Raw genomic sequence first — 27,255 nt, forward strand, 5'->3', positions numbered from 1 at the left:
TATATATATATATATATATATATATATATCATATCTGCAAACATAAACAAAATAAATATTTCAAAACTGCCGCCTCTTCATTTTATGTAAATAAAAAATAAAGACAAATCATTATTCTTGAGCACATACTTAAAATACAAAACGAACCAACACGTTTTAAATTATTACTACTATATTTCATAAAGCAAAAGCAATGCTTATTTTTGACCAAAGGGGGGCAGAAGTGCCACATTTACTCCTTTGGGGTGTAACCAGCAGCATAAGTAATCACATACTCACTGAATACACTAGCAGCACGGTTCTCACATGACCCACAAGGACATAAAGACACGATAGTAAAGACACAAGGCCAGGACTCGCCATATCAAGGTCTGTCAAAGTATAAACATCCCACCTAAAACCAGCAGACTTTAGCTTGCAGGAGCAGTTTTAGTTTAAAGCAGGCAACACTGAGCACTGTAAATGTTACAGTTACAACCACCAAACACAAATGACACGTCACCAACCACTTCAAATTTGTTTAATAAAACATTCATCAATGGACACATGATTTTTGAGCTGTATTGCAAAACGCACACCCACACACACATGGTACCTTCATGTTATTTCTCACAGCTGGACACATTCATTTGTATTGTATAAAACAACAAGTGCTGTATACCCACACATCCTGTGGCTACATAGGATGTTGGTGAAATTCTCCCTTTTGTTCCATTGGATCACAAAACACAAGCGACATCGCATGTTTTGTCTCTCGTGGTTGACGCATTCCTGCGTCTTGGACCTCATGATGAACAGTAGCCTGCTGAATCAGAGAGATTATCTCCAATAACAGGAAGCTGATTGTCATCATCGTATCAAGCACCCACGCCGTGGTGAGCTGCAGCGAAAGGTCGCAATGGGCATGGGAGGAGGGTGTGGGGCGAGCACTGCCCGTGTGGACGCCGCAGCCCACCTAATGGTCTGTAAGACAGTCTTTTTTTTTAGCTTGGAGCTCTGAAGTGTCAGAAGATGATACCAGTCTGAAACCTGTTCTGACCTCACCTTTCAGGATCTCCATGCACCCAGTGCTCCTAAGGAGCAGCCCAGCAAAGCCCCCCAGAGTTCAAATTAAGGCATGGAGAAGATGGCACCGATATGGACTGGCAGTGGAGATTCAGCAGACGGCACTATGTCTGTCCTCAGTGGCGCCCCCTAGTGTTCTGTATGTATGAATGGTACTTATGGAGCCCAGGACTCCTACTCTGTCCTCAGCAAAGGACTCTCGCCTGTTAGCAAGCACTATTTATACAGCTTACACAAACCCTCATGCACAGGGTTGCTTCGCACATTTAGCACTATGTACTTTTTAGATTTCAGTTCATTTTCTACACATAAAATGATAGTTTTTTTTAATATTTGCATTCTGTGTTGAATGACTTTAAATACTGTTGTCTTTACTAATATTTTACCATGTTAGACATTAGACTATATGGCTTTCTTATATTCATAAAGAATTAATTTGGTAGTTGTTTTAGCACAACATTAACAAAAACTGAGTTCTTCAGCTTGTATAGAGAACTATATGACTAGCTTCCAGTTGCCTGTCAGACAAGATGTAGCAACAGCAAGCATAATGGCATTATTAAATGAGCCAGTCCTAAACTTTCCAAAATACACCTATATATAAATCATACGTATAAACTCTAAGTGCTCTAGTTATTTTAATCATGAACATTTCTTGTTAAAGTGTAAACAATGTGCACATCAACAGGTTTCTGGCAGGCCAGGAGTAAAGGACTGCACCACTGCTTTACAACAGTGAATTGTTCCCAGCCTTACACAGCTGACTGTAACCTCTTTCAATCCATGAATGGGGAACCAAACTGACCAATGAAAGAGGAGAATGAGGCTCCTGTCCACCACATGACCAATCAACAGGTCTGGTGTGGGCTCCATTAGACCCTCTAGATGAAGAGGGCTGTTCTGTGCTGACACACGATGTTTGGGCGGGGTGGGGGGTGTGAACGGGATACTTCAGAAGGAACAGGAAGCAGTGTCACTGAGCTCAGACTGTTGATGATGCTCAGACGTATGGTGATTTGACAAACTGCAATGGTGTGGAGGTCAAACAAGTGTGCCTCTAACTTCTAGAACATTCTGCTGAAGACTCCACTACGAAGAGTTCTACCAAAGGCTCCCGGTGACACTTTCTTATATAGTGAGAGAGAGGGAGAGAACGAAAAACAAAAAACAGGGAGAGATCTGGCCGGGGGAGAATTAACGAGGGGCAGGAGGAGCTCGTCTTCAGTATTCCATCTCCTCCATGACCTCCATGACTACCGTCCTGGGTCCTGTGAGAATGAGGCTGCTCACAGTCCTGTAGTCAAGATTGAGAACGCTGAGTCCGTTGACCGAAACCACAAACTGACACACCTAGAAAGTGAAAGATGAGAAAAGGAGTCAGTCAGAAGGAAAAGCGTGCGGAAAAGTTAATGTAAAACCACTCAGAAAACAACATTAGCCTAATAGTTTGCCATTAATACACATGACTGTTGAAGAAATGTCAGAATTGATGACAGTGTTTAAAAAACGCCATCCCATAATAGTACTAATGACAGCACTAGTGCTAGAGATAATCAAATCCAACCTGACGATGTAGTGGAACAAAAAAATACATTGAAACCACAACGTGAGCGATGTCTAAAGCATGGAGGCGTGCAGTGTGCTAACAGCATGGCTGGTCAGCGAGGTCAACTGGGTTTGACCTGCGTCCGACCGCTCCCTTCCAGCAATTACATCAGAAATGCTGCGTGGCGTTCCTTGGCTGGACTCCAGCCCTGAGTCCAACACCCGACACAGAGAGGGCTCATGGTAGGAATGTACTCTATAGCACGCGGCGGGCTGACTTTAACTGCCCATTCATCAACCCTTTCACCACCGCCTGAACCTAGACTTCAGAGTTCTGGCAGTTTATTCCACCGTCGTTTCCCTCAGACCCAGCCAAACTTCGAGACGCTCCATTTTACACTCTCTTATTTCATCTTTGCTTGGTATACGCTATTGAACCGAAGTCTGCAGGAATGGATTGCTAACTCATATAAGCCGTAAAATGGACTAACAACACAGGGTGGCTGAGTACAATCTGAAGTACAAAAAAACAAGTCTGTTGTCCTCTCTGCTTTGTTTACCCTCTGTTAAACACGAATAGTCTCTTATTCCCCCTCTGTTAAACCTGAATGGTCTTTATTCCCCCTCCGTTAAGCCTGAATGGTCTCTTCTTTATCCCCCCTCTGTTAAACCTGAATGGACTCTTCTTTATTTCCCCTGTGTTAAATATGATTGGGGAGGAAAGGTGAAGTGTCCAAACTCAAGTGCATTCCAAGAAGCATTCAGGTTCTTGTGAACATTAAGTCTGACTCCCGTGTTATATCCTTAATGAACTACACTTGTTTACAAGCATTTCCTTACGTAGTTATTATCACTCTGTATTTTCAAAACAGCTCACAAGTGTTTCAACAAGAAAGTCAAAGGTTTTGGACAGGCAATGACTATTAGAGACAGATTCAATATTGCAGAATCTGTCTCTCTGAACTCTGAAACTTGTTTTAGAGAGGAGTATTCAGAGTGCCTCAAACACAGTCAGTGTGCACTCCTCCAGAGACCCTCACCTCACTCTCACTTTGGCATTCTCACTTTCATACTGGGAAAACAAGGAAAAGTGCTACTGCGAACATCTTGAACTCAGATCCATTTTACAGAGCAGTTGTGTGTGGATAGCTGCAGTGTGCTGACGGTGTGTGCAAACAGCACAATGATATTACCTCCAAGCGAGCAAACAGGCACATGGCCACAGTGTGTAAATACTCCCTTCTGTAATGAAATTCACAAATGGAGCTCACAGGGGAAGTGGGACAGTTGCTCAAGCCAGAAGTTCCATTAGGGCTATGGCATATTTGGCTTAGGCGTGTGCTTGTGCTATCCAAGTGTGCGATCGCACACACACACACACACACACACACACACACACACACACACACACACATGTGGCACAGACTCGCACATACACTCACACACACACACACACACACACACACTCACTCACTCACACACACACACACACACACACACACACACACACACACACACACACACACACACACACACACACACACACACACTCACACACACACACACACACACACACACACACACACACACACACACACACACACACACACACAATGGCCAGTGGTGTGGTGTACCTTCATCCCAGCCGCCGCAGCCGGACCCCCGGGGTCAACAGCCTGAATGTGACAGGGTTTACTTCCCCTCACCACGAAGCCCCAGCCCACCGCATCACCTACAATCTGAACACACACACACACACACACACACACACACACACACACACACACACACACACACACACACACACACACACACACACACACACACACACACACAGTCAGCCAGTTGAGAAAGCTCTATGTGTTTTTGAAGTAGATGTACCCCTAAAACAGTCAAGTGATGATGATGAGGTTGTTGTGTTGTGTATTGAAAAACACATAAACATAATAAACGTAAACATATCACACCGTAGCCCAATGAGCCGGATCCTTCAGGATGTATAAGGCCACAACATATTTGTACAATCTACAAAGGAGAGTTTTCCATTACATGTTTGCTATATTTATTATAAGTAGGTTTAATGAGTACATTTCAGTTTGATCACATGGTAGTGACATTTTTTGCCTGTCCTGTTCTGATTCCCAGTCTGGTGTAATATTCCCAGTGACGTTTGGAGTAAATTACAGGAATGCCTCATTTATATCCACCCCACAATGAGTCGTCAGTACTAGAATTACCAATAAAGTGACTGGGATTCTTGTTTTCAATGTGTGTGTGTGTGTGTGTGTGTGTGTGTGTGTGTGTGTGTGTGTGTGTGTGTAAAAGTGCATGTATGCTTGCCCTTGTATGTAAGCTTACAGTGAATGTTTTCTTCAAGAAGGGCCCTGCGGGACACTGCAGTTCCTCTGGGCTTACTTGTCTCTTCAGCACTGTATGAGAACACATAAATACAAACACGTACACACATGCACACATGCACACACACACACACACACACACGCGTGCACACAGAGAACTCTAATCAGACTGTGATAGGGTGTGGTGAGTCTGCTGGTGCTGATAGCACACATCACTGTGATGCACTCATCTAAAGTGCAGTTCTCCCTGTGCTGCTATCACTGCCGGACCAGCGTGGCCGCGGGGGCCCGGTGGACCAGACCAGCTCTCTCACTCCAGCTGGGATGCTGCATCTTTGATCCTCACCTCTTCCCATAGCCATTCCAACACGTACAAAATCGATACGATAGTACAGATGTGAGCTGGCGGGGCTGTTAGGGCAGCTGTGGACGTCAGTGTCTTCGCTGGTCCTTGCCTTCCCACTGACTGATCTAAGCCTGGAGACAAGCTGCCCCTCTGAGACACAGAGCGGGGTGGTAGCTAACGGGGGGATGTATGGGTCTGTGTTTCCAGACCACAGCCTGACACAGAGGGAAGAGAAAGCAACTGGATACAAGAGGGAGAGAGAGAGAGAGAGAGAGAGAGAGAGAGAGAGAGAGAGGGAGCTAGAGAGAGAGAGAGAGAGAGGGAGCTAGAGAGAGAAAGAGAGAGGGAGCTAGAGAGAGAGAGAGAGAGACAGTGGGAGAGAGAGAAAGAGGGGGAGAGAGAGAGACAGAGACAGAGAGACTAAAAAGAGAAATAGTTTTTCTAAAATTGCATATGTGGTAGAGGAGTTACCATTATCAATTCTAATATATAATTTGTGTTAATCTTTGCAATGTTTAATTTGATATGCATTATGGGAGGAGTGTTGAAGCATGCTGGGATTGGTGGAGCAGAGAGGCCAAAAAGATGCCAAGTAGCAGCCAAAAAGCATTCACTTGGTCACACACACACTCACTCACACACACACACACACACACACACACATGCACACTGTTTTACGTGAAATCTTCAAGAGGTGACAATGTGGTGTCTAAGGAGTTAGCAATCATGAAGGGCTTGTTTATCCTAACCAGACGTTATAAAATGGTTCTTGGAATGTGTGAGAGTGGGTGAGAGTGTGTGGACTGTGGGAGGCATGCCTCCTTTGGCCCCTGCAGACAGGCCTCAGTGTGAGAGCTCGGAGCACCCTGTGGCAGGGGAGTGAGTTGTTTGAGATGAGCCCACGTCTGCTCTTGCGGTGGGTGTGGAACACTCTGGAACCCTCTGGCTTAAGCGTTGCCTTTCAGAGTCATGTAGGCCTATGTTTTCATTTAGTGCTGTAGTGAAGGAAGAGTGAGTCTGTGTGTGCGTGTGTGCGTATGAAGCTGAGTGGAAAGTGCACAATTCTGCTGCCTGCCTGCTGGATGTGCTCCCTGTCTCTCCCGTTCAGGGACTAAATGTGCTTGCCAGACACACACACACACACACACACACACACACACACACACACACACACACACACACACACACACACACACACACACTCACACTCTCACACACACACACACACACACACACACACACACACACACACACACACACACACACACACACACAGACACACACACACACACACACACACACAGTTCCAGGCTCCCAGTCAAAGTGGCTTGTACTGGGTCAGAAGGTATACTCCACAACACACTGCTTCTCTACAGTCCGGGGAAGGGGCGGAGGCTGAGATCGGAGCAGACTAACAGAGAACAGAGAGAGAGAGAGAGAGAGAGAGAGAGAGAGAAACAGAGAGAGTGAAGACACAAAGAGGGAGAGTGAAGAGACACAGAGGGAAGCAGTTTATGGGAGAAAGGCCGTCTCGGGATTACTGTCAACATTTTAATAACCCAATTACGGCACCGCACAACAGAGAGGGGATGTACTTATACGACGTTTATGACCTGAAAGCAAACAAAGCAGTGACCTCCTAATCTTTGCGGGCAGCGTTCCACCGTCAGCGTTCCCTGTCCGGCTAAAGCACTGGCGCTAGCGGTCGGCTAGGAGCTAGCGGTCGGCTAGGAGCTAGCACGGAGAGGCGGCGCTCCTGTGCTCAGCTTACTGGCGTTCCCCTTGGGGAGCACATGCTTTAGGCTCGAGCTGTAAATTTCAACCAGACATCTAAATGGTTGGGTAAGGCTCTAGGCCCTGCTGAGAGGGATGGGAGAGATGGAGAGAGAGAGAGAGAGAGAGAGAGAGAGAGAGAGAGAGAGAGAGAGAGAGAGAGAGAAAGAGAGCAGATTTGCAGCTGGGACGTTCGTAGGCGGCTGTGCACGTCAGGCCAGCAGGAGTGGGGTGAGTGTGGGATATGTAGAAGATGGCCGTACTCGACTAACTCGAGCTGTTGTAAATTCACACTCCCAACACGTGATGACTATTATTACAGATATATCAATTAAGGTCAGCTCATCTCCACCTCCGCTGGGACTACTTCCCTAAACCTGTATATTTAGCACAGTAATATTAGAGCACTATAGAGATGCTGTACTATTACACTTATGTTTAGCGCACTGTGTTTGGTGGTGGGGCAGGTGTGTGGGTAGGTTGTAATGTGGGCTGGAAAGTAGGTTTGCAGGGTAATGTGGACCGTGGAGACAGACTGCTGTGAAATGTGGGCCGGAGACATAGATCGCAGGGTAATGTGGGTCGGATAGATGGTTTGTGGTGTAATGTGAACCAGAGAGATAGTTTGCAGGGTTATGTGGGCCAGAGAGAACGTTTGTGGGGTAACGTGAACCAGAGAGATAGTTTGTGGGGTAATGTAGGCTGGGGAGATAGTGTGTGGGGTAATGTAGGCTGGAGAGATGGTTTGTGGGGTAATGTAGGCTAGAAAGATGGTGTGTGGGGTAATGTAGGCTGGAGAGATGGTGTGTGGGGTAATGTAGGTTGGAGAGATGGTTTGTGGGGTAATGTAGGTTGGAGAGCTGGTGTGTGGGGTAATGTAGGTTGGAGAGATGGTGTGTGGGGTAATGTAGGTTGGAGAGATGGTTTGTGGGGTAATGTAGGCTGGAGAGATGGTGTGTGGGGTAATGTAGGCTGGAGAAATGGTGTGTGGGGTAATGTAGGTTGGAGAGATGGTTTGTGGGGTAATGTAGGTTGGAGAGATGGTTTGTGGGGTAATGTAGGCTGGAGAGATGGTGTATGGGGTAATGTAGGTTGGAGAGATGGTTTGTGGTGTAATGTAGATTGGAGAGATGGTTTGTGGGGTAAAGTAGGTTGGAGAGATGGTGTGTGGGGTAATGTAGGTTGGAGAGATGGTTTGTGGGGTAATGTAGATTGGAGAGATGGTTTGTGGGGTAAAGTAGGTTGGAGAGATGGTTTGTGGGGTAATGTAGGTTGGAGAGATGGTGTGTGGGGTAATGTAGGTTGGAGAGATGGTGTGTGGGGTAATGTAGGTTGGAGAGATGTGTGGGGTAATGTAGGATGGAGAGATGGTGTGTGGGGTAATGTAGGTTGGAGAGATGTGTGGGGTAATGTAGGTTGGAGAGATGGTTTGTGGGGTAATGTAGGTTGGAGAGATGGTGTGTGGGGTAATGTAGGTTGGAGAGATGGTGTGTGGGGTAATGTAGGCTGGAGAGATGTGTGGGGTAATGTAGGTTGGAGAGATGGTGTGTGGGGTAATGTAGGTTGGAGAGATGGTTTGTGGGGTAATGTAGGTTGGAGAGATGGTGTGTGGGGTAATGTAGGCTGGAGAGATGTGTGGGGTAATGTAGGTTGGAGAGATGGTTTGTGGGGTAATGTAGGTTGGAGAGATGGTTTGTGGGGTAATGTAGGTTGGAGAGATGGTGTGTGGGGTAATGTAGGTTGGAGAGATGGTTTGTGGGGTAATGTAGGTTGGAGAGATGGTGTGTGGGGTAATGTAGGCTGGAGAGATGTGTGGGGTAATGTAGGTTGGAGAGATGTGTGGGGTAATGTAGGTTGGAGAGATGTGTGGGGTAATGTAGGTTGGAGAGATGGTGTGTGGGGTAATGTAGGTTGGAGAGATGGTTTGTGGGGTAATGTAGGTTGGAGAGATGGTGTGTGGGGTAATGTAGGTTGGAGAGATGGTGTGTGGGGTAATGTAGGTTGGAGAGATGGTTTGTGGGGTAATGTAGGTTGGAGAGATGGTGTGTGGGGTAATGTAGGTTGGAGAGATGGTGTGTGGGGTAATGTAGGTTGGAGAGATGGTGTGTGGGGTAATGTAGGTTGGAGAGATGGTGTGTGGGGTAATGTAGGTTGGAGAGATGTGTGGGGTAATGTAGGTTGGAGAGATGGTGTGTGGGGTAATGTAGGTTGGAGAGATGGTTTGTGGGGTAAGCCTTACCGGACTTGGGGTTGCAGAGCACAGGGGGGCTGCTGCTCAGGGTGGGGCTGCTGCTGTAGTAACCGCTGCTACCACAACTGCTGCTCATACTGCTGCGTCTCACTGCCGACACCACCCGAATCTCTTTAGTTGGGCTCACTGCAGATGAGGTTACAGGGAGAGAGAGAAAGAGAGAGAGAGAGAGAGAGAGAGAGAGAGAGAGAGAGAGAGAGAGAGAGAGAGAACCACTAAGACATCAATTACACCTTCACATATTGACTTAGGTTGAAAACCTATAACCTATTTGCTAAGAGCACTGGTCAGAGCGCTGACTACATCATTAACATGGTGGACTTATTATTCAATTACAACGCCTAAGTAAGTAGTATTCAGTAACTACTGTTAATCACTGAGCAACTACACAAGCTAAAATGAAACATGAAATGTACAATGTACAAGGTAGAGAGGGATGAGCTCACAGTTTCCTGGAGCATGAGACATTAAATAATATGTTATGAAAACATGAACAAGAAGTCTTATGTGTGTACACAATGTATGTATATACAAAGAGAAGAGAGAGAGAGAGAGAGAGAGAGAGAGAGAGAGAGAGAGAGAGAGAGAATATAAACACACTACTGGAACATCACTATGTGCTTGCAGCCATCTGTTTTACTTCCCCTTTCAACATGTGCTTAATAAACTTGATTACATGTTACACACAACTCCTCAGCCACACAGATAAGCACACACATCCACACACACAGAGACAGGCACACACATCCACACACACACACACACACACACACACAAGCACACACATCCATGCACACACATCCACACACACACAGACAAGCACACACATCCACAAACACACAGACAAGCACACACATCCACACACACAGACAGGCATGACACGCAGTCCTCTGCACTGATGATAAAACACTTAATACGAGAGCAACAGAGATGAGCTCGGGCTGTACTTCCACTGGCACTGGTGCCTTACACACACACACACACACACATACACACACGCGCGTGCACGCACACACACACACACACACACACACACACATTCCATTGAGCTAAGAGAAGAGGAACAGAGTGTCTCCCTCCCAGAGTACACGATCTCATTTCCGGTGCTATAAAACATGGCAACAGCCTGTGTCATTTTAGCCACTCCAAACCTCTCCATGGCCCCTACAGCTCCACGTGCTTGAAGCAGACAGCCCTGCGTGCACAGAGCGAAACGTACAGCCTCACGTTCATGGAGCAGACCTTATAGCTCACATGCATGGAGCAGACCTTATAGCTCACATGCACGGAGCAGACATTATAGCTCACATGCATGGAGCAGACAGCACTAACACTTACAAAGAAACAATTCACCAGTGAATCCCAACACCAGAATTAAAGGCTAAAAGGTAGGGTGACCTTTCCAGGATACAGCAATCCATCACTGGGCTTTTTCTGTGGCCTAGACTGTAAGGCTCTTTCTTGCCAGGGTACAAGTCTAAAGTCAATCAGCAGGTAATCTGTTCCACACCAAGCTCATATGCATCAGAGGTCAGTGGAAGCTGAAACAACAGTAGTTTTATGGTAAAACCAGGTCTGATTCTGTTCCTGCAGTGCATTAATGAGCCACAGTACGTAATTCCCAAATGAACAACAAGAGCCTTGAGAGCAAATGGAGCTGAAAGACCATGTGACCATAAGACCACATGAGTTTGGGGTACATTTGGCACGTTTCTGTAAACGAGTGTCCTCCTACTCCAAACAAGCTCAACCTTGTACGTTCTACGAAAACAAGCAAAACAAAATCAACAACAGAATGAAGTACTGTTTGCATTTCGTACGATATCTTTATAAAAAAGCACAAACAAATAACACTGTGTGTGTGTCCAGCCTATTAAAACAGTAAAGAAAAAACGCTGAATTGTGTACATATGGTAAAATTCTAGGTTTGTTTTTGCAGTTAAACTTTTTGTTTAATCACTCTTGGAAATAAAAGGTTATATGAAATGAAGCTATGTTGATTAATGTGCTGACTGTAGAGAATAAACAATTGAGTGACCTTTCTTTCGTGAGAAACCTCAGCATTAATCCATCAAACCCATGTGAAGTGAACAATGTTATTCCTAACAGTCAGACAAGTTGGGTAAATAATTAGAGTATAATTGTACCAAAATGCTTCCACTTTTAAATAAGCAATACGCAGCATTCCAGTGGACAAGCCTGTACATGACGCTGTCTGTCTGTCTGTCTGTCTGTCTGTGTCTTATGAAGAATAGATTAGGTGGAAGAGCATTGTCTATCACACTGTAATGATTTAGAGGGACTGTAACATACCAATACATATGTCAGCGCATTGGGAAAATGTGCTTTTGACATGGAAAACTGTGAGAACGGATGGCAATATATTTCATTTGGCTTTTTAAATTACATTGAAATACTTTATGCATCACATTCAAATACTCTTTCTGGGATTATAGTGCCTGCCCTGTTCAGTTATTAACACAACACTGGTAGGTACCAGGTTATAACAGAGACATGCCCTCTCCACTATGGGCTCTAACAGAGACCCACGTGACCCTCTGCTGTGGGCTATACCAGAGACCCACATGATCCTCCACTATGGGCTACATCAGAGAGCCATGTGACCCTCCACTACGGGCTATATTAGAGACCCACGTGATCCTCCACCACGGGCTACATCAGAGAGCCACGTGACCCTCCACTACGGTCTATATCAGAGACCCACGTGACCCTCCACTACGGGCTATATCAGAGACCCACGTGACCCTCCACTACGGTCTATATCAGAGACCCACGTGACCCTCCACTACGGGCTATATCAGGGACCCACGTGACCCTCCACTACGGGCTATATCAGAGACCCACGTGACCCTCCACTACGGTCTATATCAGAGACCCACGTGACCCTCCACTACGGGCTATATCAGGGACCCACGTGACCCTCCACTACGGGCTATATCAGAGACCCACGTGACCCTCCACTACGGGCTATATCAGAGACCCACGTGACCCTCCACTCCACTGCAGCGTCGGGCCCGTGGGCAGACTGACCGGAGAGGAAGCTGCTGTTGCCGGGCTCGGCGGGCTGCTTGCGCAGGCAGAAGGGGCTGTCCTGGCTCTCCGGGATCACGCGGCTGCGCTCACACAGCAGCTCCAAGAGACGCCGGCGGCGCCGGAAGTTCATGCGGAACTGGAAGAGGAGGTCACCGTCGGAGAAGTGGTGCCTGCTGGAGACTGAGGAGATAGAGAGAGTGGAAAGACACGGAGCGGTGGGGACGTCAGACATGTCAGATTTACAGCCTGAGATACACATACAGCCTTACGTTAGCCTTAGTTCTATGGACAGGGTAGATAGACTTAGACCCAAGAAGAAATTAATTGCAGTAATTAATTTACCTTATGGAAATCATATAATGTATGTACACATTCATCTTCTTACATTACCCACATGAATTATATCTTTGTGAAGTTAATAGCCAGCACACCATTACTTATTCCACCTCATATCTCCCCAAGAGATCAGAATGCGGAAACATCAAAATTAGAAACAGGACGTGGGATGAATGGGTTTGGAGGATGAAAGAGCGGGGCGGTGGACCGGGCCGTGTGCGTGACAGCACCGGGGGGTTGTGCTGCGGTGGACATTGTGTGAAGGGGCAGCACAAGCAGACACCTGGAGGCCATGTGGGTGGAGGCCATGTGGGTGGAGGCCATGTGGGTGGAGGCCATGTGGGTGGAGGCCACGCGGGTGGAGGCCATGTGGGTGGAGGCCATGTGGGTGGAGGCCATGTGGGTGGAGGCAAGTGCTCCACTATACTTTTTTTAGTGTGCTACTCCACACTGTGGCCCAGTGTCAGTTCCCCCTGCACTCCGCACTCTCCCTCAGGCGCCGAGAGCCACACTCACACATTTACTCACACACACACACACACACACACACACACACACACACAGATATACGCACACGTACACACAACATGCAAGCCCAGGGAAGACAGAGAAAGCGCTGGACCTCTCAGGATGAGCTGCGTTCACAGTTTTGCACAGGTGCTGTTGCAGCTGCAGACCACACTGAAAGACCATGCAGAGGTGTTGCGTAACGGCAAGACAGTTGTGTGTCAGTATAGCTACAACTGAACACCAGTAGGTTTTTTTTACTACCTAAAACAACTTGTGAGACTTGTAAATAGTCTCCAAAATGTTTGTGATAAGGGACTTCGAGGACTTCTTTTTATCTATGCTTGTAATCACGCGCTTTATCCAATGGAACTCAAGGAAACAAGAAAAGCATTTAGTTCATTTCATTTAACTCCTGTTATTACTGTCCTCCGTTTTCATACTCATGCACTAAATAAAGATCATGGAATGAAGGACTTGAAGGGGTTGGAAATTCACTGCAATGCTGCTTTCAGTTCTGGTTTTTCTAAATGAAAATTCTGCGCTTCTGAAGGTCTTTGCTGGGAGACCATGTTCACAGATTTCATGGTAATACAAGCAGACAGGAAAGAGGAAGTGTGTGCTCAAGGTTGTTAACCACCACGTACGCTGGAAAATGCTGACAAACCTAATATACATGTCACGCACTTATGAAAATCTAAACAAAACCATGTAAACAGTAAACTGTAAACAGTATGTACATTACATCTCAGTTGCTAAGACAAGATCCCTAGCACTTTGGCACAAAAATACCCATGACATCCTTGATGGAAAAATGATCTGGCCTCCTGTGACACATAACTTTGTTTTTAAGCGCTACAACCCCACCCCCACTTTCCACCCCACCCCACCCCTCCCCACCCCAAACTGGATCTTGCAAAGGTGTTTTAGCTACGTGCTCTCCAGCTCTGCTGAAACCGAACTGTGCAGCCTGACGGAGGAAAAGCAAAGTTCTCATGGCAGTTCTTGGCTTGTTCTGGAACGTTCTTTAGCACTGTGAGCTCAGGTGGAACAGTAGGTCTAAGCCCAGCGGTGGTTTTAGCATGTGCACTGTCATAAGCCTTATGAATATAGATAGGCCTGTATTTGCTTGACTTTGCTACATAAACGTGAACACCCAACATCAATATTATTATGCAATTTTGAACTCAGATGTTTGTGAGCATCAGGTTACATACTGGTTCTCTATATCCTAGACCTATTTTCTATATGCGATACCTGTTTGTGCAAGATGCTCTGAAAACAACTGGAACATTGAGGGGTTTTGGAGGGGGAGGTTAGACAGAGAACTGAGGCTATCAGGTCTCCTTTTAGGAGACTGACAAACACCATCCGTGCCTGAAAGCTCACCTAGTGATGACGCGGGTAAACTCTTCGTAGCGCGCCTTTAATGGTAGTGCCCCGTGACACACTGATCTGTTTTCCAGTTACACAATCCAGGCCATGGTGCTTTGATTCATCTCACCCTCCCCTGTCCTGCAGAGAACGGCCGGTGCTTCTCCGACCCTAAGCAGAAGGGTTCCTCGCGCATGGTAAAGCAGGGACTCATGGGAAGGGACTGCGGTGTGGAGGCCGAGCAGCTAGGCGCTAGGCGAGCTCCAGGTGAACGTCCATCTGTTAACATCCCTCCCTGGGTCCCTTCCTCTCCACGCTGATCACAGCCCTGGCACAGAGCGTGATCGGTATTCCTCAGGGTCGGAAGACACGTTCAGAGTGTGCCTCACATTCTAACGAATCAACTCGATGTTTACAATGTTTAACTGTCAGTGGAATATATCATGGATGCAGTGCAGGCGGTGGTGGCAGTTAGTGGTTCTTGTTTATTGGCTGGGCCCTGAAACCCATCATTTGAAATGAAAAAAGTGCAGGCGCCAGCTTTGAGTTGAATTTACATCCACACTGCCCCCCCCTCCCAAACCTCACCCCCATTTCATGGAGCTGTAAGTAATTGGAAAACTGGCTGCTCAGTTGTCTTTGGGCCATCTGTGTGTCTGCATCACTGCACAAGTGAGATAACAAAAGGTGTCGAGTTTATTCTAGACGTTGCGTCTGTAGTCGCTTCGGCCTTTCAAAATCGGAGTTTAAAAAACTGGCAAAGTTACTGAAGCGGATCATCGCGAGGCTGAAAAATGAGAAATAATCAACCAGAGGTGAGAACAAACCCAACTGTTTGGTACACTGTTAATAATCAAGAATGTCCAGGCAAGCTTAACAAACAACCTGACAGACCATGAAGAGTCAGGTCATGGAGGACTAAAGAAGACCTGAACAGGTTAAAAGCCCTATTTAGGATGTAGCCATAGACACGCCACTATGAAGATAAACATCTCTGAAGGTTTACCACAAGACTGTTCACACCTCAAGAACAGGTTACAGGTTTGTGAGAACGTTGAGTAAAAAGCTTGAAGAGCTTGAAGTGTCATAGCCAGAGGAGACCCAGGTCACCCCAACCCTAACCTGTACTTGACACGGAAATGAGGCATAACGAGAAAAGGGCGGAGGAAAGAAGCCACCACCCATGCACCACATCACACCACCTCTTCTGAGGAACAGAGGCAGAGACATGTGTGGCTACCAGGGAATCTCTCTCTCTCTCTTCTACATGGATGGAGTGACTACAGGTGGCAACAGCAGGATGAATTCTAATGTGAACAGTTCAAATATATATTCTCCACTATGCTTTACTGCTATTATATCCCTGGGTATGTATCTTAGTTCTTTTAGCTATGTCCATTATGACTTAAAGATCTGCATAAATAGATTATTCTTGTCAAACCCTTTAAATCACAGCTCCAGTGTGAAGGGTGACTTCATTACTACATAGAAATCAATAAATATAGTTATAAGCATGGTTAATAAAGATCTGTGCACTGTGATTGGTTCTTGTTGATTCTACCTGCCCAGTCGTAAGTGAGCAGAAGAGGCTGAAATATAATGAAGCTAGTGTTTCTTGAGCACAAGTCACACATAAGACTATAAAATGTGCCTTTCTGCTTCATTCAGTAGAGACAGCTAGTCTTAAAATTTTCAGGGTGAACCATGACTAAATGAAATGTATGTCTCAACCCACAAGAAACTATTTAGGGACTCAGCAACAGACTGGATTCAGTACTAGATTTAGTAACAGAGTCATTAGAGACACTTTCATTTGTATAGCCAGGACTGTCCCATCGGGAGGAAGATTAATTTAGCTACACATATGAAACAGTCATTTAGCAGTTTAAAACAGGATTACACACAGCCATTTAATACATATCAAAGCATCTTTACAAGCAAGTTAACAACAATAAGGAATTTGATTGGCTCGGTCCCCAAACCTTTTTCACTAACCATGCTGTATGATGCCATGCTCCAGAAGTCTCCGCCCAAGTTGCTCCGCCTCCTCCCTGCTGGTGATCTCGCCCTCTTGCACGAGCCAATCAATAAACTCAGAGGCCACCAGTGTCCGCTCATAGGTAACGCCTTCCTCTGCACGAGTCTGGATCAGGCTGTTTTCAGAGATCATCAGCCTTGACACAAAAGAGAAGATTACAAATGTAAACCCCTGATAGCTGATATAAAGACAAGACAGGGTGCTAATTTAAAATATGCAAATAAGATACAAGAGTTGAGCAAGGATGAGTTGTTCCATTAAACATTTTATTTAATTCAAGGCATGGGGTAACTGATGGGAAGACAAGGCAAGGTTATTCCTATGATATATTACATACACAAAGTAAGTTTTTTAGTTTTCATTTTAAAATGTTTAATTTCTGGGCTCTAAGATTCGCTGACAGTTGGTCCCGGCACAGAAAGAGCAGCATGCCATCTAAATGTGATTTCCCTGTATTACGTTTAGTTCTTTGTCCTGCTAACATTTTATTGCTTGAGCAGGTCAGACAGATACGTTGACCCATTTGGTAATTCATAGACAAGTAATTTACCCTGGAGCGAATTCTTCAGCAAATAGGAAGTCAATGTAAAAATTTAAGAATAGCCATGTTTAAATTCTTTTACTTCTAGAAAGAACTCCAGGAGCAGCGTTTTGAAAAAAACTGAACTTGTTTGACTCTCTTCTTATGAGGGCTGGTAAGGAGACCATTAGAGATGCATACAGAAACACACGAATAAGCTACTCAGGGCGCTGTTCTCACAAGAAGGCTTAGGCTACATTTTGTTTCAATGTTTGAGATGACAGACTGCTGATTTAGTAATTTTGCTTAGTCATGACAAAATTCAAATTCAGTTCAAATGTCACGTCCTTTTAATTATGCAGCAGCTCTTTTAAATGAATGGCTGGAGAGATCTGTAGCACACTTACCTCTCTCGCTTTCTGCTCAAATAAAGAAAGGACATCTTATCTAGCTGGAGGATTTGGCACATCCACTCTTTAATGTCATGTTTGCTTTTGCGTAGCTGTGATGAAATATTTTGCCATGGGGAAACACGGAATCTGACTAAAACAACATCCCCTTTGGGAATACGACATGTAATGACAGTATTCGCATTTATTAATTGTGGTTAACAGCAAAGAGTAGTCGTATTAAAAACCTAATACACAGGAACACCTGTGATCTGTCATAATATCCAACCTGAACACATACTACTGAGATGAATGAATTAATTAACAGTTTTCATAAGTAATGGTTTTCCAACCAGAACATCTTTGTTGTAATACAGTAACACTAGTGAAAGGAGTGCACTGGGCAAGTCAGATTCACTAGTCACACAAGCTCAACATGCAAGTGACTGAGTTTCAAAGATAAAGGAACAAGGGCTGGGGGCTTCTTCAGATTCTAGCGATAACACAGGGGACGTGAGGGAGGTGTCCCAGAATAGCTCTTATCCGAACCAAAACAGCTCCTTCTAACCACAGCCTATAGGCAGCATGTTAAAACAGGTTCAGAACTGCAAGACAGAGACGCCTGTAATGTGCAGAAAATCTTTGATTAGGCTAGTCGATAAATGGAAGCTGTTTAGATGGCTGTTAATCACAAACTGGCATAGACAAGGGATGCACATGCCAATTCATCACAAATGAATGAAACGAAGAGCAACGACATGGAAACTTGAACAGGAGATCCCTAATGCCAGGGGGTGGGACCTTGACAGAGACAGCTAAACCATATAACAGACCTAGAGGACACACACAAATACCTGGAGATCTTTCGCATGGGAACCATGAGCCAGAAACCAGAAGGTTAGCAACATCCAAGAACCTCCAAATGGTACAACAGGTCCTCAAGAGCCAGCTGATTGGGAATACTAAGACAAATCCTTAAACTCATATACCGTGCCAGTCATCAGATACCCAGCAGGCACAATAAGGTCACCAAGAGCTGAGCTGACATCCAAAGCTCTCCCCAAAGAGGGGAAAGAGGGCCAACAATCGCCCACAAGCATGGGCTGATGAGATAATGCCTTAGACGGAGGGGGTTGTGGATGCCATGGTAGAGGGAGATGCCACAGAGGATAAACCCCTCCATAAATTGTACCGCTGACAGAAAGCAGAGGTGGCCGACATAAGACAATTCGAGCCATGTCTGGCAAAGGCAGGACTGAAGAACAGACAGGAGAATCATGGAATCGCAAGAACAAGCACTAAGTCACCCAAGGTGTCTCATGCCAGACAAGACCCATGTTGGAGATTGTGCAAAGAAGCCCCTGAGACAGTCCAGCACATAGCGTCTTTATTGCGAAATGCTGTCAGGAAAGCCGTACACTCATTCATTCAACTACATAAAGTGTCTCGATTTCAGCCCTCTGGCATCACAGTTCTCATGATAATAGCACCATGTAGTCTTTGTCTTGTTGTACTTTCCGTCTCTGCCCTGCTGCCGAGTGTACCTGCTCTTTGTGCTCACCTGTGTCTTGTCAGCCTGTGTCTTTAACCTGCATGTTTTCATGTCTGTACTGTTGGGCGTGGTCCGTGTTTGTGTTCTATTCAAGGTCTGCCAATCAAGAAAGATCCTTTGTAACCATGAGTGCCTGGCATTCCTTTAGTTTCATTTTTGGACTCTTTTGTTCTCAATATTTCTGTGTTGTGGACTCATCTGGGATTTTACCCAGATGTAGATAAAGCATCAAATAAAACACTTTCCAACACTCATGTCCTGTTTTATTCCCCTTGTTGTTATCGTGATCATATACAGGAACATATGCAAGGCATATGAGCCGGACACGCCCAAGTCCAAATGGTAGGACCCATAGACAGCAGTGGAAAAGAACAATGCTAAACTCTGAACAAATCCATCTCAATCCAGAAGAGCAGAATAGTCTGATTAGGTAATTAGTTTCTTGATTTACTAAGGCAATAATTAAAATGGCTTACAGCCTAAACTACAATTTAAATATACATCCTTATCAAACTTTAGTCAAGCGTTGCACTAGGCAGAACCCATGAAGATAAAAGAACTGCTGAAACAATACACTATTAGAATGTCAAAATATGCTGTTCTGATGTACAGTATCTTATGTACACACTGTGGATGATAAAAAACAAACTTAATAAAACGCTGATGACTTCAATATGAGGTCATACGTATGACAGCACGAGACACATATGCCTCATGTAATGTTATCTCTGTATCAGTCCACTCCCAGTGTTATGAATATAGTCTCCTTATCACAATAAGCTCTACATGTGAGCACTGAATCCCTGCGTGACTCCAGGCCTGCTGGGATATCAGACCCGCAGCTGTGCAATCAGATCTTAAAAGCTGACCTTAAACAGGGCACATCCTCATTTCCACACTGTTCCACACTGGTCTATGAGCCATGTTGTTTCATAGCTCATAGACCTGCCCTAACCTCCGCCTCCATTCAAAGTTGGTTCATAGCTCATCATAGACCTTCCCAAAATTCCGCCTCTATTCAATGTTGTTTCATAGCTCACAGACCTGCCCTAAACTCCGCCTCTATTCCACACTGCTTTGCTGGACCTTTCATACCTCACTAGGTTCTTAACTGCCCCTTGGCAAAGTCATTCAGAGCAGAACTAGTTGCTGTGGCACCTTTGTGCAGTCAAGACAAGTTTCAATATATTGATTGGACCAGCAATTAGCAGCTCTGCCTTGCAACAGCTACTGAAGTGAATTACAGGTGAATTACCAGTTTGTCTTTGTACTCTGAGAGGTTATTAACATATATCAGGTTAGTCAGAGAGGTTAGTCCACATATATGCATATATTTACATAGATCTAAAATAGACTATAATTTTCACTTTCCCCCTGTTTGCTATGTAATGGATAGGTTCCTGTATTGAACCTGTCGATTGTGGTTGGTGAACTGCACTGAAACTCGAATGCTAAGTGGTACTGTTGGATGCCAAAGACCTGTATAATCAGATCAAGATACACAAGAGATACAGGTCACTGTCCTCATTGTGATCTTTCTATCCCATTCGAGAACACCGTGATCACTCCATCCATGGAAGCGTGTAGCCTTGGTGTAGTTGTCGACAATCAACTTTCCTTCACGGCCCACGTTGCTAACACAACACGATCATGCAGATTCGCCCTTCACAACATTCGGAGGATTCGGCCATTTCTCTCTAGGGAGGCCACTCTGGTCCTTGTCCAGTCCCTTGTTATCTCAAGACTGGACTACTGTAACTCCCTACTGGCTGGTCTTCCTATGCATGCCATCAAACCCCTGCAACTGATCCAGAACGCTGCAGCTCGGCTTGTCTTCAACCTTCCCAAGTTCAGCCATGTCACTCCCTTGCTGTGCTCCCTCCACTGGCTTCCGGCAGCTGCCCGCATCAAATATAAAACCCTGGTGTTGGCCTACAAAGCAAAGAATGGTCCAGCTCCTCCTTACTTGATGGCCATGGTAAAACCCAGAAGCATACCTAGAGCCCTCCATGCCTCAAGTATGTCTCATCTTGACCCTCCATCATCCAGGACACATGGGAGACAAGCATCCAGACTTTTCTCTGTCCTGGCTCCAAGGTGGTGGAATGACGCCGACTGAAGACCCACCTCTTTCAAGTGCACTTTACATAATTATGCTTTCGTCTACTGTGCTTTATCGTCTCTTTCCTCAGGTGTTTGTTATAGGTATTGCTTACTGTCTTTTTCTCAGGTATTGTGCATAATTGGGTTATATGAATTTGCTTACTGTCCTTTTCCTCAGGTGATGTGTATATTCAGGTATAATAATGACTTGGCATAATTGTTAGGTATCATATGACTTTCGTCTAGTGGTTTTTCCAGCTTAGAGTACCTTGTGTTCAGGACTATCTACCTTGGAGATTACAAGCAACTACGTAGCACTTTTGTAAGTCGCTCTGGATAAGAGCATCTGCTAAATGCCATAAATGTAAATGTAAATGTCTATATATGACTTTTTGTCTGTCATCTACACGATCATGGTGACCTCAGGACCAAAATCGAATGCCAGACCACAGACCTGGATGAAGTGCAAGGGGCAGGGGGATCAACACTGACTTTTCCACACTGCTAAAACCTGAGTAATTTTGGCTGGACAGGGACCAGCTCACGCAGAGCTGTGCCCAGTGTCATGGTCATCCACCGTACGGATATTACATGTTTCTCTGAGAAAGTGGAGGAGTAAGTGGAGGAGTGAGTGAAGGAGTGAGTGAAAGAGTGAGTGGAGGAGTGAATAAGAGTGAGACAGTGAGTGGAGGACTTAGTGGGAGAGTGGATGGAGGATCAGGTGGAGCTTCTGTTCAGGATATGCAACTGAAGGCCATTTTGCAAACACACACTGGTGATTTGAGAAGCTCAACTTTCTTACAAAGGCAGACAGAAACTCTGAGAAATAGGGTGAGGTTTAGGTCTGTAAGAACCGCGAGCCCTTTAACTTAGCCCAGCTCTGACGGATACTTCATTTGTCTGTATTGCACTAAAAATACCTGCCTTGTGCCTGAGATAACTATCAACTCTGGTATTACTGGAAATCTGAACACTACAATTGGGTCAGAGGTCAGCTCTTCACAAACTCAAAGTAGAGGCAAGACCCAGGTGAGTCAGACACAAGCTCTGTCATCAGGTTTCAGAAGCTTGTTAAAAAAATATTATTACTCCATTATTACTCCTTTGAACCTACGTCTTCCTTCACTGCCAAGGAAAACCTCTCAGAAATGTGTGCCAAAGGTCGTTTTACTTGGGGGGGAAAAAGGCCAGAAAGAGATTGGTTGCAAGCATTTCCCAAGACACCAGTCAAACGCTCCACCACCTCCGAAGCACTACTGCTGCCTTCAGCTAGTTCTAATGGGAGGAATTATCCAAACCCAGAGTCTAAAAAAAGAGCTGAGCAGATATCATTGACACAACAGGATGTTGCAATCGAGCAGTGACTGTTGTCTGAAGAGAGAGACATTAACAGGCAACTGCATGCAGGTGAAGCAGCCATTAGTTAATGAATGCATCTGGCAACAACTCATGACATCTGCTCTGTTTCTATGGATACTGTTAATTTACTGGAGAGGGCCAAAATGTACAAAACCAATATGTACCAACGTGTCTCGCTGATGAAAAACAAAAACACTGAGCTTGGTTTGAAACACACAGTCCAGAAGTCTTACACACCTGATCCGACCATGGCCTGTTTCTACAAATTCCGTCTCAGAAAAAAGATTTACTGTTCTTACTTCTCATATATCCGTTGGCCTCTCATGAACACCTTAGCCTCGCTGTCCAGGGGAAAAGTGCCATCATCTTTTCGAAATCGATAAAACAGCTTCATATCTTTAAATTCCTTGTGCTCGTCACAAACTGCAAAAGACAAAAACATTAATATATGAATATATATTCATATATTCATATATTAATAAATTAATAGACCACTCAGCATTGTTTGTGTATACATGCCCCTGTTCTGAAGTTCTGTACATCTCTAGACCAACCCACCATGATGAATGATGATCTGTGCACCTCAAGACCAACCCACCATGGTGAATGATGATCTGTGCACCTCAAGACCAACCCACCATGGTGAATGATGATCTGTGCACCTCAAGACCAACCCACCATGATGAATGATGCTCTGGGCATCTGTAGACCAACCCACCATGGTGAATGATGCTCTGTGCATCTGTAGACCAACCCACCATGATGAATGATGTTCTGTGCATCTGTAGACCAACCTACCATGGTGAATGATGCTCTGATCCAGCAGCTTCTGCATGATCCTGATGGCCGTGTCTCTCTCTGGGGCCTCCTTATGCTCCATCAGCCAGTCAATGAGCTCCTTGGCCACAAAACAGTTGGGGTATGTGCGCAGATGATGCCTCCTGTCTTTGATCACTTTGCCCTCATGAAGTCGCAATCTAGATAACATCAGAAATACGACCACTTAAGAGGATGGATGATTAGTTTGTGGCATGTAGCAATTAGTTCTGTGATTATCTTTAAAATTAGAGGCATTTGTAAATTGGCTTGTCAAGAATCAAGAATCTTTATTCGTCACATATACATTTGTAGCTGGTACAAATCAATAGTGAAATGGAATTGTGATGTATTTGCAAGAACGGTAACGGATGAACGCATAACGGATGAACGCATAACGGATGAATAATAGCTATTTTAAAATCGTGTAATCGGGCAGCTGGGGAGGCAGAGCTTCCACCAAGTCTCCCATTAGATTAATATCTTCATCCTGTTATTAGAGGAACCAGACACACCTGGTCAGGGATCAGGTTTAGATTCTTTAAGGATGGCATACGGTGTCATGAAGGTGAAACATTATAAATCTAACATAACACAACACACAACATATTCCATTTTCCATATTTTCCACTGGCCTCTGGATGTATGTTCCTGAGGTATCCCAGTCAGGGTGATGTAGGTCACCCTGGGGACAGGGACTGTCACAGTCCAACCTAATCAACAGCACATCTCTGTGTAACAGTTGGAACATAACTCTCAGCACAAAGCTGCTAGACTCGTACCTAAAGCACCATAAACAGCCCAATGCAGGTATTCTGAGCTGGGTTTTTACGCTTTCCTCCACACTTGCAATTTCTTTGGCAACACTTACAGTTTGCCCAAACGCTGCCTCCATAATGAAAGTAACCGAAAGTAGACCTACGCAAACTTTCTTAAAATATGTCAAGAACATACTCTCTCAAACTTTCTCCCAATCTGACAGAAATAGTCTGGCCTCATGGATGTCAAAAAGGCTTGCGAACAGAACTAAAATTCAGTAACTACAGTAATGAGCACATGTCCCAGTAGGGCTCTTACTACATCCATCTCTCACAGTGTCCGGAGCCTTTGTGTTCTTCCCTCCATTAATAACGCAAGGTTGGCTTCAATTTCACTAAAATAAACCAATCTAGTGCAACCTGGGTCACTGAACTAAAAATAATACATTTGATCTTTATGTGAAAATGCCACTTACATATATTTTCCCCTAGCAGTGAACTAATTTATTGTGAATGTGGCATCATTACAACCACCCTGGCCCAATGTATGTGATTTATACAAGCTTACAAAATACTGTTAATTGGACTTTGCTTTAAAGACCCTTTGCTAAAAGGTGGAAGTGCTGCAGTATGGGTAGAGCAGGACCGCCTCTTGCCTGAATATCTGTTCAGATGTGATTAGTCTCACCAGAAGAAGTTCAGCTTTGCAATATATATATCCAGTGCTGTGCTGACTTCAATGTTGCATGAGAACAGATCACTTTATAATTTCTCAAAATGGGTCTATTTTTGTCTATAAGTCAACCTACTGGGAATATTTAGATTTTTAGAGCCTCACAACTTGGACAGCGCAGGTTAGCATACAGTGTTTGAACACCCTGATCTGTGATTTAGAGTAATCAGTGAAAATCACCCACTAAAATCACAAGTAAACAAATCAACACCTGTTAACATTGACAATCTGATTAGGTCTACAATACTATAGTTATTACATAGTAGTGTCTTAAGATGAAGACAACAGTGACTAATGCCAAACTGAAATAAACTGCTGCACACACAGACCTCTTCAATGACAAGGCCCGATCAGTGTGTCGCCTTCAGGGCACTACAGGGCATTTTCAGACTTATGCTGCAACTCCACAGCCTTGTGGGCTGGCTATAATGTCAAATACATTGCCTGTTCATCTTAAGGATCACGGCAGCATTGCTTGTCCACTTCTGTACTGCGAAATGATATCAAACAGGAGGCGGAGCTCAAATGTACAGCGAGACCGCAGGATCAGTGTAGGCGGGGCATGCTGACACATAACGGACTTTCTCATTGAAGCGTCTGACACAGAGGTAATCCTGGACGGTAACGTGGACCTAAGCAGTGTGCCACAGCGTCTTCCCTTACACGGCGCCCTCCACAAGGACGATGCCAGTCAGTAGCCCTGAGGTCAGATCCAGCCACATCAGGCTGTTTTGGAGCTCAATCTGCATTCACATTTCACACACCGCGCTAGAGCAGCATGCCTGACAACCGAGCCTTACTGTGGAAACGCTCTTCACCTCCCCGTGACCTCTGCTAAGAATACCAGCCCTGCCAACAGCAGCTGGAGCCTCACATCCTCTTCTCCCTCTCACTGGACACGGCAGAATTACTTCCTATGCCTCTCCTAGCTGTATTAGTTCCCCTCTGGGGCCAGAGTGCACTACTAGACATCTGGAACTAATGTGAACTGATGGTTTTAAGTGTTAAAGACAACACTGTGGAAACCTTGAGCAGGGTTTTCTCCTCTTTTTGCAAGTTACTTGTGGTATCAGTAAAAGCTGTATACAGATTAATAGCCTATTTGTTGATTGTATGCACACATGGCATAAAGTGGCATATTACAAAGTGATAACCTATTTAAAACCACGAGCGTTTAAAGGGGCAGTGCAGAGTATTGCAGGAAACGGCGCACGTGATTTCACAATCATTAAACCAATGTACTCACACCTTCGGGTCGTATTTACCGCCAATTCACTTTTAATAGTGCCCCTGACAGCTGTGCAGCTGTCACACTGGTACAAATGATTTGGATTACAGAACAACTAGATGTCTAACAGCTCAACAGTTATCTTCTGAGCTTTATGATACCACGGGGTCAAGGTTGTAACACCCTTCTGAAACGACGAGCACTCGATCACGTGTATTGACAGATCTCTCCCTGGCGAGTAGCTTACAGGATCCTGTCAAATGCGATGAAAGCGCGCAACAGCGTTTGTACGGGAACTTCTATGGGAGATTACAGGCCTTTGTTTGGCGAGCTGCAGTGCCACACCGCAGGAGCCACTCCTACCTCAGCTGCTCCCCCGTAACGAGGACCTCGGCCATGCGCTCCAGCTCGGCCGCCCTCCTCTGCGTGGTGTTCCCGATACCGTCCATCTGCGAATACACACTGTTACATGTTACAGCCGACGGTAACAACAGCGGAAACAAACGATACAAGAGCACTGTTTACCTACAATATAAACAGCGCAATGGTAACTGAGCGCACACTTAAGTCACCAAATCGTAAAAATATTTGATGTTTTGACAGTTTAACTTGAGATTAAGGACTGTATCGGCACATGATATATTTTACCGTACATCACAAACGCTTCATCTTAGCTGACTAAACTATTAACCTGCAGTTACCAACTAACGTTAGTTAGGTTATTTTTCTGACATTAGCAGCGAACAATAGCGCAGTAATAACGATAATTAACTTATTCAATTGATACTACAGTACGTGTAGAAAATGAATTAAGTTACCTCTTTGATTGGACGAAGAGTTTTCAAGAAATCCTAGCTAAGTTTTGCTTTAAAAACTACATCGATTGTAGTAAATGACCATAACTGTGTCACTCACATAGCCAAATTGTAATGGCCGTTAAATTCAACTGACAGGTGTAAACTTGCGCTCTTCATATTCCATTTAGAAAAGCCGTTCGCCTTTTCCAGTCAGTGAATATCCAGGTTATTGGTTTAAATTCATGAGTTTCTTCATGTAATCGCGTCCCTGCTCTAAATGAATGAATGCGTTGTGCATCCAGAGATCCAGTCATCGACAAATTTGACCACGGATTGTTTACTACTTCACACCAG

At 45.0% G+C, this 27,255-nt stretch overlaps 1 protein-coding gene across 4 annotated transcripts; it reads right to left on the reverse strand.

Annotated features, from left to right (window-relative positions):
• Positions 1-505: 505 nt before the first annotated feature.
• Positions 506-27,247, reverse strand: deptor (DEP domain containing MTOR-interacting protein). Of its 4 annotated transcripts, none has more exons than XM_076970807.1 (10): positions 27,020-27,247; positions 26,468-26,566; positions 23,368-23,546; positions 22,869-22,992; positions 16,604-16,782; positions 12,389-12,571; positions 9,326-9,463; positions 4,969-5,039; positions 4,245-4,349; positions 506-2,415 (listed from the first exon to the last, which is right to left on the reverse strand). In XM_076970807.1, exons 1-10 carry the CDS (start codon positions 27,076-27,078, stop codon positions 2,287-2,289), a joined length of 1,266 nt encoding a protein of 421 aa, XP_076826922.1. In that variant the 5' UTR covers positions 27,079-27,247; the 3' UTR covers positions 506-2,286. The 4 variants fall into 4 exon arrangements, with proteins under 4 accessions (XP_076826922.1, XP_076826925.1, XP_076826924.1 ...); XM_076970810.1 differs by having other exon boundaries at positions 26,468-26,553; positions 27,020-27,245; XM_076970809.1 differs by having other exon boundaries at positions 26,923-27,245.
• Between the last annotated feature and the right edge of the window lie 8 nt (positions 27,248-27,255).

The sequence above is a fragment of the Brachyhypopomus gauderio genome, chromosome 13 (assembly GCF_052324685.1).
Source record: "Brachyhypopomus gauderio isolate BG-103 chromosome 13, BGAUD_0.2, whole genome shotgun sequence".
Taxonomy (NCBI): Eukaryota; Metazoa; Chordata; class Actinopteri; order Gymnotiformes; family Hypopomidae; genus Brachyhypopomus; species Brachyhypopomus gauderio.

Excerpts from the sequence above, each read along its gene's own strand:
- deptor (XM_076970807.1), bottom strand. The coding sequence starts at position 27,078 with ATGAAGAGCGCAAGTTTACACCTGTCAGTTGAATTTAACGGCCATTAC. Across the intron at positions 26,567-27,019 it reads GGCCATTACAATTTGGCTAT|TGTGTATTCGCAGATGGACG; the intron begins GTGAGTGACACA and ends AACATGTAACAG. Across the intron at positions 12,572-16,603 it reads GCATGGCATCATACAGCATG|TCTCCAGCAGGCACCACTTC; the intron begins GTTAGTGAAAAA and ends CTATCTCCTCAG.